Consider the following 18196-nt stretch of genomic DNA (forward strand, 5'->3'; position numbering starts at 1 on the left):
ATATTACGGATATGGAGGAACCCAATGTTCGCAGCCTAGATGCAAGGCAGGGGGTACTCCTTCTGATAGGAGGGCTTCTTTGATGATGGTGGACAAGGCCAGCAAAGCAAAGAAGATTCCCAGCTCATCCCAACAAAGAAAGAAAAATCCCACCTCTATTTCAAATATTTGATGAATGGGGATTAGAAGAAAACAAGACCTATAATTCTCTCTCTCTCTCATCCATCCATCTACCTGTCTATCATCCATCCATCCATCCATCCATCCATCCATCCATCCATCCATCCATCATTTATCTCATCCAATAGTCCATCCATCCGTCTATCATTTATCTATTTGGTCAGTTGTTCTGTTTGTCTGTCTTTCTCTCTGTCTCTATCCACCCACCCATCCATCCACCCACCCATCATTTATCTCATCTGACAGTCCTTCCATCCATCCATCCATCCATCTATCATTTATCTATTTGGTCAGTCGTTCTGTCTGTCTGTCTTTCACTCTCTCTATCCATCCATCCATTCATCCACCCATGTGTTTATATCTATCTATCTATCTTTTCTCTTTCTGTCTGCCTGTCCATCCGTCTCTCTGTATCTCTGTATCTATCCGTATCTCTCTCTCTGTCTCTTTGTCTATCCATCCCTCCAGCCCTCTCTCTCTCTCTCTCTCTGCATTTCTCTGTCTTTTTCTCTTTCTCTCTCTATTCATCCATCCATCCGCCCGCCCATCTGCCTGCCTGCCTAGCTACCAATTATCCATCATCATCTATCTAAAATCTTATCATAATGAATAACGTCATATATCTAAGACCCGGTTTTCTTAAAACGTGAGGCAAACCCTGAATTCATCAGGTGCTCAGCTCCGGGAGGGCCGCAGCACGGAAGTCCCGGGGTTCTCAGAGTTCACCGAGGGGAAGGACAAGCCGTGGTCCACCAGGAGAGACTTACGAGGGGAGAGTCTTCGTACACAATCAGGCCCTCTTTCACGGACGGCTGCAGTGTCAAGCTCTGCACGGTGGTGTCTCTAAGGGCAGCAAAACAGGGACACGTTTCTAGGCAAAGATCCCGGCTGACCGCATCAGTGCATTGGGTGGAAAGTGTGTGTGTTTGTGTGTGTGTGTGTGTGTGTGGAGAGAGAGAGAGGGAGGGGAAGCTGCATTGGCAAACATGCTGCCCTATTTTCTACTCCCTAATTCACAGGGGGAGGCAGTATTTTTTTTCTTCCCTTTTAGTCAATTTTTGTAGGTCACCGACCAAAAGGTGAGCAGATGCCACAAAAAGCCCTAATATTCCAAGCTGGGCATTTTGATCTCCAGTTGGAGAAATCTAAGGGCATTTAGTAGATCTGGAATACAGGCAGTCCTTGATTTACGACAGATTTTTTTTCCAGAATTTCCACCGCTAAGCAGTTGTTAAATGAGTTGTGCCCGATATTACGACCAATTGGGGGGGGGGATCATAATAACCACAGATTAGAGCCGTGGCGGAGCAGCGGTTAGAATGCAGAATTGCAGGCAAACTCTGACCACAGTCTCTGGTTCGATCCTGACCAGATCAAGGTTGACTCAGCCTTCTGTTCTTCCGAGGTCGGTAAAATGAGTAAACACACAGACACATATACATACACAATCTGAAGGCCTCTCTCTGATGGAGTGAGCAGTTAAGAAACAGAAAATATAAATAAACATTAAAAATATTTTAAAAAACTAAAATAGATAGATAGATAGATAGATAGATAGATAGATAGATAGATAGATAGATAGAGGTGGATGGATGGATGGATGGATGGAGATAGATAGATAGATAGATAAAATCTCTTCGGATTGTGTGTGTGTGTGTGTGTGTGTACGTGTGTGTACACACACACACACATACACACACACACACACACACACATTCATACACAATCTGAAGAGAAACCAGAGCCCCTCTCTGATGGAGTGAGCAGTTAAAAAACATAAAATATAAAGAATTTTTTTTAAAAAAAGGCCTTTTGCCTAACCCCAGAATTTGACAGCAAAAATCCCGCCATCCAAAGCTCAACTCACCTGTGCAGTTGCAAATATTCCCTTGGTCGATTTAACAGGTGAAGGAATCTGTCGACAATTTTATTTTTTCCCACACCCTGTAACAAGAAGGCAAGCACAATGAGGGGATGTTTTAGGGGCGAATATAAGGCAAAACAGTTTACTAAATTCAGGAGCTAAAATGAGAATAGCCCTGAGTTTCTGACACTAAGACACCAGGCCACATCATCCAAGATGAATACATAATTATTATAATGAGGCTAAATTCCCACATAAAACCAGTATTAATTCATGGGGCTCCTTGCAAACAATACAGTGTTAATTATATTTTAAAATCAAAATGGGGAGATTTATTTGCTGCAGTATTAAGGGCTGAAACGCCTCGTGGCTACGTTACAGGTAGTCCTCGACTCAGGACAATAACGGAGACCAAAATTTCCGTTGCTAAGCGAAAAAGTGAGTTTTGTCCCATTTTATGACCTTTCGGCCGTTAAGCGAATCACTGCAGCTGGTTAAGTGAGTCACACGGTTGGGAAGCGAATCTGGTTTCCCCGTCGACTTTGGTCGTAAAAGGGGATCGCGTGACCCCCCCCAGGACTCTGCGACCGTCATAAGTATGAGTCGGCGGCCAAGCATCTGAATTTTGGTCATGCTGCGACAGCGTGAAAAGCAGTCATAAGTCACATTTTTCACTAAATGAACGATTGTAAGTCCAGGACTACCTGCATACATCTATATATATAAAAATGTAAATGTTCGTTTGTTCAAAATCGTAAATCTCCGAAAGTTCTTCACCGATTGCTTTGAAATGTTGACACAACGTTGCATTCGAATACGGGCGTGTTTTTATATGGATATTATATAGATGTCACACCTGTGACAGGTAAAAACATGCTTTTTAGCATGTTGGCGTCCAACAGCGCCATCTGTTGGACGTAAAAGCAACACACGCTATACTACATCGCAGCACCACAATGGCAGGCGCGAGCCGGGTCTTTTCCCCTCAGCGCCGCCGCCGCCAAACCCACAAGCAAAATGGCGGGAAATGTCAACCACCGCGATGCATCCTCCCGACTAACGGAGTATGCCGTACCTTTGCCAGGGACCCCAATGCCGCCTGTGGTGCGGAGAGCTGCGAAGGTGAAGGCGGTTATACCGGCAAGCTGGGAAATCAGCTCTTACACCCGCGGCAAACTGGGACAGAGGCAAAATAGGCGTGACCTGAGCTACAGAGGGAAATTATTGGCACTCGGTCAAAAAATATTGTATACCCACAAGACTGGGCCGGGTACAGCTAGTTATAAATAAACCTCAAATCTATGTTAACTTGCAAACTAACAGCTTCGTTTCTATTCTTAAATTAAAAGGGAAGATTGTCTATGAATATTTTTCATGCAATAATTCATCGGCTGGCTGACGTCCATCCACCTATAGCAAAATATCTAGGGAGGCGTTTATTTTGGCTTGGAATCCCATCACAGCTATAACTAGAAGCTTTCAGATCAGCCAGGTTTTATTAACCAAACACAATTCCCAGATAACTATTTATGCACACGCACACACACAAACAAAACACACACAGAGCCCTCTACCTCCTCATATTTATTTATTTATTTATTTTATTAAACTTGTATGCTGCCCTCTCTCCCAAAGGACTCAGGGTGGCTCACAACGATAAAAAAACACATGAAATTCAGTATAAAAACGAATACAATAAAAACCAATACAATATGTATCCCCACTTCAATTATGACTAAGGGCAGTCTAGCTACCAATGAGCAGAAAGCTTAAACCGTTTTACTATTTCGGGCAAGGAGGCTGCAACCAGATTTATTTACATTTATTCGGAAATCACGTTTACAATTTCAGTGAAATTGACTGTTAGCCACATGTACGTAGAGTTTTTGTAGGTTTTAAATATAGAAAATTGGTTCGATAAAATTGGATTGTCCTTACCTGGTTACCCACTAAAAGAAGATGTTCTCCAAGCAAAAAATCTTTTAACATATCTTCCATCACCATCATATGCTAATAAAGAAAAGAGACCCATGTTTTCAAATTGGAAAGAAAATAAGTAACAGAACAACACTTATTAATACTGAATCAGCCAAACAAAATTTTAGCCTTCTGTAGAATCTCTAGCACTGATGATGTTACCTAGTTGGGTAATGAAAGGTCTACAAGAAAACCACCAAGCTCAGAGAGCATCAAGGACCCTTTCATTTCAACCCTGAGCTACAAATATTCTCATTTATTGGAATCATTACTATGGTTTTGCTATTCTGGGTTGGGACGTCAATGGAAGGGACAGAGAAAAGAAGGGGCTTCAAAGCCTAAAGAAATAGGGGTCACCATGCACCTCATTCCATAAAATGCGCCTGGTGGCGCAGCAGACTAATAGCCTGTTATTAACATCCAGCTGCCTGCAATTACTGCAAGTTCGAATCTCACCAGGCTCAAGGTTGACTCAGCCTTCCATCCTTTCTAAGATAGGTAAATTGAGGACCCAGTTTGTGGGGGCAATAAGCTGACTTTGTATAAAATATACAAAAGTATGAAGGCTATTGCTTAACACATTGTAAGCCGCCCTGAGTCTCCAGAGAAGGGCGGCATATAAATCAAATTAAAAAAAAAAAACTGGTCCAGAATCTTTGTAGGACCGACTCATATCTGAAAATGTTCCAGGTTTCATTTCTGCTAAACCAAAATCTGATCCAAATTGGCTCATCAACTGTGTTAGAATAGATCTGGAAGAGAGAGACCTTGGAGGTCTTCTAGTCCAACCCCCTGCTCAAGGAGAGACCCTATACCATTTCAGACAGGTGGCTTGTCCAGCCTCCTCTTAAAAACCTCCAGTGATGAAGCACCACTTACAACATCTTGTAGCAAGCTGTTCCACTGTTTAATTGTCCTCACTGTTCCAAAGTTTCTCCTTGATTCCAAGTTGTTTCTCTCCTTGATTAGTTTCCATCCGTTGCTTCTTGTATTGCCTTCTGGTGCTTTGGAAAATAGGTTGCCCCCTTCCTCTTTTTTGGGGCAGCCCCTCAAATATTGAAATACTATCACGCCCCCCCCCCCTGTCCTTCTTTTCTCTAGACTGCCCACACCCAAATCCTGCAACCGTTCTTCATGTGTTTTAGCCTCCAGGCTTTTAATCGTCTTAGTTGCTCTTCTCTGCACTTTTTCCAAAGTCTGAACATCTTGTTTTGTAATGTGGTGACCAAAACTGGATGCAGGATTCCGAGAACCCCAAGAACACACAATATACTTGTTTGGGATTTAAAACCGAAGACACTTTCCAGATCATTCACACACAAGAACTAAAAAAGGCAGCAATAATGCCCCCAATGATCTTGGATACGTTCCAGAATTGAGTTAAATATAGTTGATGACACAACAACAGAAACCAATGTAAACTTCTTGACTTGGGAAAAACCAGAAACCCACTGCACAAGTAGACAGCAGAGATTACCCCGCTGTGTATTTAGGGCTTGTAAAAATAGCTTAGGATTTAATTTTAGATAGTTTAAAAAAATAAAGTTGAATTATTAATTTAATATGCGTGGAAAAGACCGATGCAGTTTGATTATTAAATCAATGCAGAACTGTCTATGGAGATTCTCAGTCATCCAGGTCATGGTTGTCCCTAAGGTGCTTTTTCAAGAGGCAACTGGACTTTTTAAATTTTTCCTTTTTCCTTCTCGCCTGAGAAGCTTCTTCAGTTCTGCAGGAATGGTGGAGAATGGAAGGATTTCTAATCCTTAACATCATCAGATCATTAGGAGTCCCTCTGACTCCACTTGGGGGTTTCTCTGTTTCTCTGTCCAAGTGTCCTCAATGAATCTCAGAAAGAGTGCGATCGACCTGCAAGGAATAGAAATCCTTCCATTCTCCACCATTCAGTCAGAACAGAAGAAGCTCCTTGGATGAGAAGTGAAACGCCTTCAAGGAAAAATAAAGAAAAGTCCAGGTGCCTCTTGATAAAGCATCTGTGGATCAACAGAGAACTGTTGAAACTTATTCTGTCTTGATTCACTGAATGTCCAGTTCTGGACTCCATACTAGAAGAAGGATGAGGTCAACCTAGAACAGGCTTAGAGGAGTGCAGAGGAAACAAAGAACCATCTTATGAAGAGACAGTGAAGGAATTGAGTATGGTTACTCTTGAGAAGACTGAAGATAGGGTCCTTCTATCTTACATCCTCCATAAGAAAGGCTGAGCGCCAAAGAATGGAGGCCTTTGAACTCTGGTGCTGGAGAAGACTCCTGCGAGTCCCTTGGACTGCAAGGTGATTCAACCAGTCAGTCCTAGAGGAGATCAACCCTGACTGCTCTTTAGAAGGCCAGATCCTGGAGATGAAACTCAAATCCTTTGGCTACCTAATGAGAAGGAAGGACTCCCTGGAGAAGAGCCTAATGCTGGGAACGATGGAGGGCAAAAGAAGAAGGGGACGGCAGAGAACGAGGTAGCTGGATGGAGTCACTGAAGCAGTTGGCCTGAGCTTAAATGGACTCCAGAGGACGGTAGTGGCCAGGAAGGCCTGGAGGAACGTGGTCCATGGAGTCGCGATGGGTCGGACACGACTTTGCAACTAACAACAACAACATCATCAAAATCTTACATCCTATCTCAATATGGCCCACCCTTCACAACAGGCAAGCTTCTTAATAGCTATTTTGGGGGTGCCCACAATGTGATCTCAAAAATGCCAAATGTGCCCATTTCGGAGAGGAACCTCAACCGAGTCCGTCCTTAAAAAGACAGCCAAGAGATGGTCTCCATCCATCCATCTGAAAGAAGAGGAGATCAAAGGGGTACTTACTTGAGTATTTTCATAGAAAAGAACGTCAGGCACTTTCAAGCTCTCGTAGGGATTGTAAACTGGAATCTGGGCACTCCCAATCCTCAGGACTCCGGATTTGATTTCGCCTAGATGTTCACACAAATTAAGGATCACCATCATTTTATGTCCACGGGGGGCACAGCTATTTCCATTCTAAATGCAACTGAAATATTTAATTTTCGAAAGTCCTTTGAGAAAGACTTCAAAATAGCTTTTGAAACGCTGCTTGGCTATAGATGCATTCTGATGTCCACTGTTTGCTTTGAGATATCGGCTTAATGTTTGTAGGAGTGGTGCAGTGGCCTAGAGGTGGAACTCTTGCCTCACAATCTGGAGGCTGTGAGTTCGATCCTAGGGAGAGGCAGATATTTCTCTCTCTCTCTCTGGGCACAATGGGAATATATCTGCTGAACAAAACTCCGCATTGGTGACAGGGAAGGGCATCCGGCCATTAAAACACTCTGCTAGCTCCGTTCAGTTGCCCAGACTCCACCCCGCAAGAGATTATGGGGTCGTTAAAAGGAGATGATGATTAGCTTGATGTCTGTCTATCTAACCCTGGACTTTGAGAAAACAAAGATGTAACCATGGTTTGTGCTGCAAGATTTCCTTTCCTTGCAATCCCAGCTGCGGAATTTCCTGGCATAGAAATCTGCAAAACCGCAGCTGGTCAAATCAAAATACAGACTACTCTTAATAACGAAGCTAATATGATTATGCTCTTAAAATATTTTTTCGTGCCGTGTAAGCACTGTAGATATCATTTCAGCTAGTTCCCTTTGGCATCTAAAATTCACAGTGCAAATTGTGTAGAAGTAGCGATTTGTTTGTTGCAATATAAAACGTGCACAAATTTAGATCTAGATTTGCACTATAAAAGAGAACAAAGGTTTAAAAGCTTCTATGCGCACACTGGGGTCTAATCACCATCTTGCACTTATTGCAAATATATAAAAAAAAGATGCATGTTGTTTAATCCTTCTGTGCACAGAAACACAGAAAAAATCACCGCCCTGAAACCTCTATAGATATTTTGATAAGCATCCCGAAGCCCTAAATAGAGAACGCAAATTAGCATAAACAGCAGTCAGCTATTTACACTAAATCATTTAATACGGTTTTCCAATAAGAAAATAGCTTCCTGCATTTTTAAATCAGCAATGAATATTAATCTCTACTATTAACTGTTCCCAATTGGGTGGACGGGCAAATTATCTATCATTAGCTCTTGTACGGTTAGATACATCGCCAGTGGAACAATTCAGAAAATGTAAGCATCATATATTATAAATAATATAATATAATATAATATAATTATAATTATATAATTATATTATCTATAAGCCTTGAGAATAGAAGGTGATTTTTTTTTTAAAAAAAAAATGTATGTATTCCCATTCAACCGAACTTCCTGCTAAAACATTTCCCTAAATTGTTGTAACACATTTTCCGCACGGCAGACATAAACAAACAAGCAAAAACAGGACCATGTAATTATCACAGTGGACATTTTTTTTTTTTTTTTGGGTAGCATAAACATAGATGTCGCAGATTTTACAAGCCGCCTAGCTAAATATCTGTTAAAGATTAGCTTAGTTTAGCTTGTGCTTAAAGCCACAATGTAATGATGGGTAAAAAGACCTGATTCTGGCAATTTTGCTCCTGGTTACAGCTGATCAGACTGGACATAATTATTCATTTATTTAAGGTATTTACCTCCTAACTAAGTCCCGCTGAATTCTACGCAGTCCACGTCATATAGTTAAATTTGACACTAAAACATTACTCTATGGGGCAGGGCTCAAAAACCCAAGCACCCTTGAAGACAGACAGCTCAAACAAATAAAAATAGAATATCTATCACACCCACATTGACAGGGAAAGCCACTTGTCTATTTTGCTTTATTTAAAAAAAATGTTATCTATTATATTTATGTGTGGCCCATAAACAGAGAGCAAACCTGACTCCCTTCTAGCACTGATGATGTTACCTAGTTGGGTAATGAAACGTCTGCAAGAAAACAACCAAGATCAGAGATCACCAAGGACCACACAATCCTCCTCCTCACAAACCCCCTTCCCTCTAGCACTGATGATGTTACCTAGTTGGGTCACGAAACGTCCATAAGAAAACAACTAAGCTCAGAGAGCACCAAGGACCCCACAGTCCTCCTCTTCGTCTCTGCAAAACTACTTCTCTTCTGGCCTTGAGGATGTTACCTAGTTGGGTAATGAAAGGTCTGCGAGAAAATAACTAAGCTGTTCTGCCCCAGCTCCGAATCCCAAGGAGTGTGACACACACAAAGCTCCAAAAACTCCGTTTAATACAAACAGACCCCTTTCAAAATGCAGGCTTCCAGTGCAAATGTCCTTATCAGCCTGCTATGAATTACAGAGAATAAACAAAGTCCGACAAAGGTTGGCAACCAGCCCAGAAACCACGATGTAACAAGAAACTCACTCTCAAAATGCTCTGCGTAGTAATTAAACGTTGTTTCCAGCAGAGTGTGCTATTTGCGAGCGAACTTAAATAGGCTAAGGGAGTGGCCAATTATCCTCAAGCCTTACTCTCGAGGAGACCTCCTCCTCCCGAATAGCCACTCCTGCCTTTTGGCAGCCCTGCGTGCTCGAGCATTGAGGAGAGGCTACTCCACTTCACTCTCTTCACTTGAAGGAGCCTCTGGAGGTTCTGAAGGCCCTGGCTGAGTCTCTGCCTCTGGCACCACATCCTCTTCAGCCTCCTCGCTGTCCGACTCGAGCGCCGGCTGTACAGGCTGCTGGCGCGACACCACACCAGCCTCCTCGTCGTCGGGATCAGCCATAATCCGTGCAGGCTGATGGCGGGCCACAAGACAAGCTCAGAGAGCAGCAAGGACCCTACAATCCTCCTCCTCCTTCTCTCTGCAACCCCATTCCCTTCTAGCCTTGAAGACGTTACCTAGTTGGGTGATGAAAGGACCGTAGGAAAACAACCCAGCTCAAAGGACCCAACTATCCCCAAACGATCAAGCAAGACCATGCTGGCTGATTCCATTCAACATCCATCCGCCAGAATTCAACTCAAGACAAGATGCCAAACGACTCGATTGAAATCCATCCGCCTCCGAATCAACATCTCAGGGAACCTGGGAACTTTTCGGATGTTAAAAGCATGAAACGAGATCCCAGCGTTAGAAAAAAGGACAGGTTGGGGCCCAGTTTTGTATTGCGTAGGATTGAACAGAAATAAAAAGAAAATTAAAAACAAACAAAAAACAACCGAGAGCTTACAGCTATAGTCTCTTCCCTCCGTTTCCTGGATATCAGCAGGACGTGATTCGATCTCGGCATCCAACAGGTTTTTATGTAAGGCGGATTTGGCCAGATTGGGTAAGAACCTAGACACACAAGACAAGGGAAGGTTATTTCACAGAGAGAGAGAGAGAGAGAGAGAGAGAGAGAAAGAGAAAGACAGAGAGAGAGATCTGTTCTGCAGATCCCGCGACGTCAAACAACACGGCAATTCGCAAATCTTCTGCATTCGTTCCCCTTGCTCACCCAGATAAAGTATAATACAGGTCGTCCTCGACTTTCGATGGTTTCATTTAGTGACCGTTCAAAGTTACCACGGCACTGGAAAAAAAGGGATTTAGCACCGTTTTTCACACTTATGACCGTTGCGGCACCCCCCCCCCGTGGTCACGTGATCAAAATTCAGACTCTTTGCAACTGACTCATATTTATGATGGTTGCAGGATCCTCGGGGGGGGGGGGGTTGTCACGTGATCTCCTTTTGCGACCTTCTGACAAGCAAACTGCAGTGATCCACTTAACAACTGTGGCAAGAAAGGTCGCAAAATGGGGCAAGACTCACTTAACAATTGTCTCGCCTAGCGACAGGAATTTCGGGCTAAATTACGGTCGTAAGTCGAGGTCTACCTGTAATACCTGCAACTTGGTCTTGGCTATTTTGCAATCATCCTGGAGGTTATCCCAAAGGTGCTTTTTCAAGAGGCAATTGGACTTTCTTCGGGGGGTTTTTTTTTGAAGACATTTTGCTTCTCATCTGAGAAGCTTCTTCAGTTCTGACTGAATGTTGAGGAATGGAAGGATTTATATTCTTTGCAGTCATCTGGTTGTTAGTGCTCCCTCTGAGAGTCATTGAGGCCACTTGGATAGATGAACAGATAAAACCTCCAAGTGGCCTCAACGACTCTCAGAGGGAGCACTAACGACCAGATGACTGCGAGAAATATAAATCCTTCCATTCTCCACCCTTCAGGCAGAACAGAAGAAGCTTCTCGGGTTAGAAGTGACATGTCTTCAAAGAAAAAAAACAAGAGAGTCTAGTTGCCTCTTGAAAAAAGCACCTTTGGGACAACCATGACCTCAATGACTGACAACATCCTAGTGCCGTGAGGGCGAACCTATGGCATGCATGCCACAGGTGGCACGTTGAGCCGTATCAATGGGCACACCAGTTCAGCTCTGCCAGCTGATTTTCGGGCCTTCCAGACCCACCGGAAGTTGGCAAATGGGCCATTTCCAGCCTCCGGAGGGCCTCCGGGAAGGCCGTTTTCACCCTCCCCAGGATCCTAGAAAGGCTCTGGAGCCTGGGAAGAGCGAAAAACAGGCATTCCTGGGGCTCCGGCTGGCTCCTGACCTCCGCACCTTCCGCCGCGAATTAAAAACATGGCTGTTCGTGGCACCTAGCCCGGACTGAGGGGGTTTTCGATTATTTTAATGGGTTTTAATATTTGTTTATGTATGTATTTTATGTTTTTATTGGCTTGTTTTAATTGTTGTAAGCCCTGAATCCTATGGAGATAGGGCGGCATATAAGTTATATTAAATAAAATAAAATAAAATTCCGGTTCCACCGGAAATCGGCAAATGGGCCATTTCTGGCTTTGGGGGGAGGGGGGGGAAGGCTGTTTATGCCCTCCCCAGGCTCCAAGAAAGCCTCTGGAACCTGGGGAGGGCAAAAAACAGGCCTACCGGGCCCACCGGGCAATCTCGTGCCAAAAGCAGGGAGACCCCGGGGGAGTCATGCGCGCATGCATGGGGCACATTGAATTATGGGTGTGGGCACGCCCGCACACGACCCCCCTGGCTCCCCCCCGCTTTTGGCACGTGATGGCCAAAAGGTTAGCCATCACTGTCCTAGTGGACAGTGACCCACAGCCAATCTGATCAAAGATTTCTCATGCATGTCTTTCATTTTAGGAGCCTGAGTGGCGCAGCAGACTAATGCTACTGTTAAAGGTCGTATTTAGTTTCCAGCTGCCTGCAATTACTGCGAGTTCAATTCTCACCAGGCTCAAGGTTGACTCAGCCTTCCATCCTTTCTAAGGTAGGTAAATTGAGGACCCGGTTTGTGGGGGCAATAAGCTGACTTTGTATAAATATGCAAAAGTATGAAGGCTATTGCTTAACGCATTGTAAGCCGCCCTGAGTCTCCAGAGAAGGGCAGCATATAAATCAAAATAAAATTTAAAAAAATATAAATAAATTTTATCTACATATATATATCTTTAAAAAAAACCTACCTAGAAAGACAAGCTTTATGGATAGCATGGTGGAGACTCTCATCCGGGTAGTGGGAGAGACGCCGGCAGATTCTCAAAAGCTGGCGGGTAGATAAGGAGGCGGCCAGAGATTGCGCCTGTTAATGAGAAATGAATTTAATTTAATTTATCTTTAAGAGAAGATAAGGTCCTTTCAAAACACGCAGCGCTTGGTGGAAATGTAACCAGATACCGGGCACCTATTATCACATGTGGTGGACATGTACGAAAGCAAAGAAACATTGGACAAAAATACATACGTGGTTAGAAAAAAATGTTAAAAGCTGCATACAGATGATAAGCCAGAAATATTTTTCTTAGATATAATACCAGAAAAATATGATAAGGGGAATTTGTATTTAATACTACATGTTTTGACAGCAGCAAGGATCATATTTGCGCAGTACTGGAAAAATGAAGAAACAGCGAGAGGAGGAGATGTAATTAAAAAAAACAGTTAAGATTGTTCAGAAATGGACAGACTGACATTAAAGATAAAAGAAAAAGAAGATAAGAGTATTTTCAAACATGGGCCTTGTTTTACAAATGGTTGGATAATAAAAGATAGAAGTTAGGAGCTGGAAAAGTATTATTATGTAAGCAAATTGACCCAGACAATACATTGTTCACAAAGCATTTATGTATGTTAAATGAAAATGTATAAATAAACTGTTAAAAAAACAACACCCAGCGCTTGGCAGAAGAAGTTTTCCCCAGTCTGGTGCCCTCCAAGGACCTTCAACGCCCCTATTTAACCCCTGCCACAGCTTCAGAGGAGACCAAAGGAAGAAAAAATTCAATTTAAAGGCATGGTCTGTTAAGAGTTTCCAGTGACTGAAATACAAAACTGATCCTAGACCATAGACTACACACCCTCGTGCAGTGATGGCTAACCTTTTTGCCGTCACGTGCCAAAAGCAGGGGGGGAGCATGGGAGGGTCACAGGTGCCCACACCCATAATTCAATGCGCCCTGCCCCCCTCATGCATCCACGACCCCTGCACTCCCCCCACTTTTGGCACCCGATGGCACGGTGGGTCCGTTTTTCGCCTTCCTCAGGCTCCAGAGGCTTTTTGGAGCCTGGGGAGGGCGAAAACATCCTTCCCCACTCCCCCCGGTGGCCGGAAACGGCCCATTTCCCAACTTCCAGTGGGCCTGGAAGGCCCAAAAATCAGATGGCCGAGGTGCGCATACGCGCTGTAGCTGAGCTAAGGCAATGCTCGCGTGCCCACAGATATGGCTCCGCGTGCCACAGGTTCGCCATCACGGCCCTAGTGTATATCGTGAAGGAGGCAGCCCAGGTAGTCCTTAATGTACAACAGTTCATTTAGTGACCGTTCAAAGTTACGACGGCATGACTAGTTTTCACACTTAACAACCGTTGTAGCAACGATAACAAAAATACATATGATCAAAATTCAGACAACGGGTCCATACTTATGACCGTCGCTGTGTTCCAGGGTCACGTGATCCTCTTTTACGACCTCCAGGCAACCAAATATCAAAGGGGGAAGCCAGATTCACTTAACAACCAAGTAGCTAACTTAGTGACTGCCATGATTCGCTTAGCAACGGTGGCACACTGGGGCAAAACTCACTCAGCAAACGTCTCCCTGAACCACAGAAATTTGGGGCCCCGCTGACTTTGCTTTGCAGAAGGTCGCAAAAGGGGAATCACATGACAAGGTCGTAAGTCTGAACCAGTTGCCAAGGGACCGAATTTTGACCAGGTGATCGCAGGGAATGATATCAAGGTCGTACGTGTGAAAAATGGTCGTAAGTCACTTTTTTTCAGTGCAACTTTGAATGGTCACTAAGTGAACTGTTGTAAGTGGAGGATTACCTGTATGAAGTTATGTAAAAGTAGAAAAGTGAGGTTGGATGTTTAGATCTTATTGTACTGCACTAAAAGTCGCCTTTTTGCTCTTTTTCCTTTCCTTTCTTTTCCTTTCCTTTCCCCTCCTCTTTTTCCTATTATTTGTTTTTGTGCTTTTGTATTTTATATTAAAAAGGTAAACCCCCTTGCACATAGGTGCTAGTCGTTCCTGTCTCTAGGGGGCGGTGCTCATCTCCGTTTCAAAGCCGAAGAGCCAGCGCTGTCTCCGTGGTCATGTGGCCGGCATGACTCAACGCCAAAGGCGCACGGAACGCTGTTCCCTTCCCACCAAAGGTGGTCCCTTTTTTTCTACTTGCATTGTTTTTTTACGTGCTTTCCAACTGCTAGGTTGGCAGAAGCTGGGACACATAATGGGAGCTCACCTCGTTACGCGGCACTAGGGAATCGAACCGCTGAACTGCCGACCTTTCGATCGACAAGCTCAGCGTCTTAGCCACTGAGCTACCGTGTATTTTATATTATAAACTGACAAAAAAGACAATTTGGAGACCATAAAAAAAAAAAAAGAATAAAAGAAAACCGATCAGGCAATGAATGCAGTGCTTTGTTACTGGTGGGGCATCCAAGGGCCTTTTCTCCCCTTAAGTAAGCAAAATGGGAATGGAAGTGGTAGGAATTTTTTAAAAAATACACGATCAAAGCCCTTATCTGTGGCTTCAGCAGCTGAAGGGTTAAGCTTGCATTGGCCCAGCATGTTCAAATCTTTGAGGGTAAATCCAGCTTGCTGAGATTAATGTCTTATTAAACTGTCTAGCATTGCCAGACAGATGGAACATGCTGGGAAGTAAAAAGGAATAAAGCGAATTTGCTGCAAAATTTTGCCTTCTCTCTCGAATATCAACCTAACTGGAAACTTTGCTATGAAACAGCAATGCTCTGGTAACTCCATTAATGGAGATTTTCAATCATCCAGGCCATGGTTGTCCCAAAAGCTCTTTTCCAAAAAGCAACTGGATTTTATTTATTTATTTTCCATAAAAACATTTAACTTCTCATCCAAGAAGCTTCTCTCCCCCCCCCCATTTTTTTTTTAAATTTTCAAACAAAAACAACATAAAAACATCATCCTTTCAAACAATTACAGACAGTGTTTCGGTCGGTTAAAATCCTTTCGTGCTCCCATAATCTTCAAAATATCAATATATGACAAATGTTCTTTTCCCTTAAAAGAAAACAAGCGTTTACACATTTTATCTTAATTTCATTTCATATATCATATTTTGTCTCTATGTTTTATTGTCTATCCATTGATAAAATAACTCCCATATCGAATAATATTGTTTATCTTCCTGTTCTCTTATTTCAAATGTCAATTTTCTTCTTTTGAACTCAAGAAGCTTCTTGGATGAGAGGCGAAACGCTTTCAAGAGAAAAACGAAAACAAAATCGAGAAAGTCCAGTTGCCTTTTGGAAAAAAGCACCTTTGTTCCAATCAGTGTTAATTAGCTGTTGTAATTATCTTAATGGTGGAAAGCCAATCTTTCCACCAAGATAGGAACATTTCCTGAATTTGTTCTCCGCTGATTTTTGCCCCCCCTTAAGGCGAAAATGAAAACAAAACACCGCACAAAAATACCAAGAAGACAGTTAACGAAAACCAGGATTGTACAATCTTGGGAATTTTAAGACTTGTGGACTTTGACTCCAATGCTGGCTGGGGAATTCTGGCCAGTGAACTCTGCAGGTCTTAAAGTTGCCAAGGTTGGACAGCCTTGATGATGATGATGATGATGATAATAATAATAATAATTATTATTATTATTATTATTATTATTATTATTATTATTATTATTATTATTATTTTTAAAGTGCATAAAATGGAAGACGTGAAAATAACAAAAGCAATGGTGCAAAGACAGTCAAGAAAAGTGAAGAACTGGAGTGCACCTGGACCGGATGAGCTGCATGGCTTCTGGTTAAAGGCACTTACAAGTCTGCACAAAAGATTGGCAACCCAGATGAACCAGATCCTAAAAACACCTGAAAATGATGGATGGATGACAACTGGAAGGACATTTTTGATCCAAAAAGATAAAGAAAAAGGAAAGGACCCTGGAAACTATAGGCCAATCACCTGCTTGCCAACAACATACAAGCTTCTTACTGGTATCATTGCAAACCAAATCTATGGATACCTGGAAAGAAATAACTTGTTTCCTGTAGAACAGAAAGGATGCTGCAAAAACTCAAGAGGAACAAAAGATCAATTGCTGATCGACAAGCTAATCCTAAAGAACTCAAAGAAAAGACGAACCAACCTGTTCATGGCTTGGATAGACTATAAGAAAGCATTTGATTCAGTTCCCCATAGCCGGATCAAGAAATGCCTGGAAATATTAGGCATCAGCAGCAACATACAAAAATTCATGGAATCTTCAATGAACCTCTGGAAAACAAAACTTATGGCTAATGAAGAAGAACTGGGTGAAGTTGAAATTAAACGAGGCATTTTCCAGGGCGATTCCTTTTCACCCCTACTTTTTATACTCTCAATGCTACCACTGACAATCATTTTGAAGAAGATGAACTGTGGATACGAACTTGCAAAGAAAGGACTGAAAATCTCGCACTTGATGTACATGGATGATTTGAAGCTGTTTGGTAAAACAAAAGCTGAACTGAATTTATTAATTGAAAACACAAAAGAATTCAGCCAAGACATTGGTATGCAGTTTGGAATTGACAAATGTGCAACAATAGCAACCAAAGCAGGCAAGATCATAGAAGAGGATGGAATAGAACTAGAGAATGAAGAAATGATAAAGGCAGTAAAATCAGAAGAAGGCTACAAGTACTTGGGGATTTTAGAAGCCTCTGACTTAATGCATAATAAAGTCAAGGAATTAACTTCAGCCAAGTACATTCGACGAATTCGTAAGATATTAATGTCCAAATTGAGTGGAGGAAACATCATAAAAGCCATAAATACCTGGGCTATACCTGTGATTAGATACTCTGCAGAAATAATTGACTGGACCCAGATGGAGTTAGACAATTTGGACAGAAAAACAAGGAAGCTTATGACAATGAATCATGCCTTGCACCCTAAAAGTGATGTTGACTGATTATATTTACCAAGAGCAGAGGGTGGTCGAGGACTCCTACAAGTAAAGCAGACTGTGGAAGAAGAAAAATGCAGCTTGAATGGTTACATCCAGAAAAGTGAAGAACCAATGATTAAGGAAGTAAATAAAGGAGGCCTTGTAAAGACAACTAAAACAAAAGCAGAATATAAGAAAGAAGTAATTGAGCAGCGAGCTGAAAATTGGAAACACAAAGCTCTGCATGGCCAATACTTGAAAAGTATTGAAGGCAAAGCTGACCAGAAACTAACTTGGAACTGGTTAAGATCAGGAGTACTGAAAAAAGAAACAGAAAGCTTTATTTTGGCAGCTCAAGAACAAGCCCTAGCCACAAACTGTATGAAGGCAAAAATTCAACATGTTACCACCAACAGCAAATGCCGCCTCTGCAATGAAAAAGAAGAGACAGTTGACCACCTGATCAGTGGGTGCAGCAAAATTTCACAAACTGACTACCTACAACGCCATGACCGTGTTGCTAAAATCATTCACTGGAAATTGTGCCAGAAGTTTGGATTTGAGTACAGCAAAAACCACTGGGAACATCAGGTTGAGAAAGTTTTAGAGAATGAGAAACTCAAGATCTTGTGGGACTTTAGGATTCAGACTGACAGGCACTTGGTCCACAACACACCTGACATAACAATAGTTGAAAAGAAAAAAGTATGGTTCATTGATATTGCAATACCTGGTGATGCACGAATTGAAGATAAGCAGCAAGAAAAAATCACAAAGTACCAGGACTTACAAATTGAAGTTGAGTGACTGTGGAAAAAGAAATCGTGTATTGTCCCGATTGT

The 18196-nt window shown here is 42.5% G+C and overlaps 1 protein-coding gene across 2 annotated transcripts in view; it reads right to left on the reverse strand.

The window, feature by feature from the left end:
- The window catches only part of VWA8 (von Willebrand factor A domain containing 8), a 115843-nt gene that overhangs the window by 59317 nt on the left and 38330 nt on the right, over positions 1 to 18196 (reverse strand). For both annotated transcript variants that reach the window (XM_060686507.2, XM_087895582.1), the window contains exons 17-22: positions 12399 to 12514; positions 10141 to 10247; positions 6850 to 6956; positions 3983 to 4054; positions 2048 to 2124; positions 948 to 1023 (exon numbers count right to left, since the gene is read on the reverse strand). In XM_060686507.2, coding sequence (XP_060542490.2) covers positions 948 to 1023; positions 2048 to 2124; positions 3983 to 4054; positions 6850 to 6956; positions 10141 to 10247; positions 12399 to 12514 — 555 coding nt within the window. The remainder of the gene's footprint in view (positions 1 to 947; positions 1024 to 2047; positions 2125 to 3982; positions 4055 to 6849; positions 6957 to 10140; positions 10248 to 12398; positions 12515 to 18196) is intronic.

Source organism: Pantherophis guttatus, chromosome 5 (genome assembly GCF_059756535.1).
Source record: "Pantherophis guttatus breed Tessera chromosome 5, ASM5975653v1, whole genome shotgun sequence".
NCBI classification, from domain to species: domain Eukaryota; kingdom Metazoa; phylum Chordata; class Lepidosauria; order Squamata; family Colubridae; genus Pantherophis; species Pantherophis guttatus.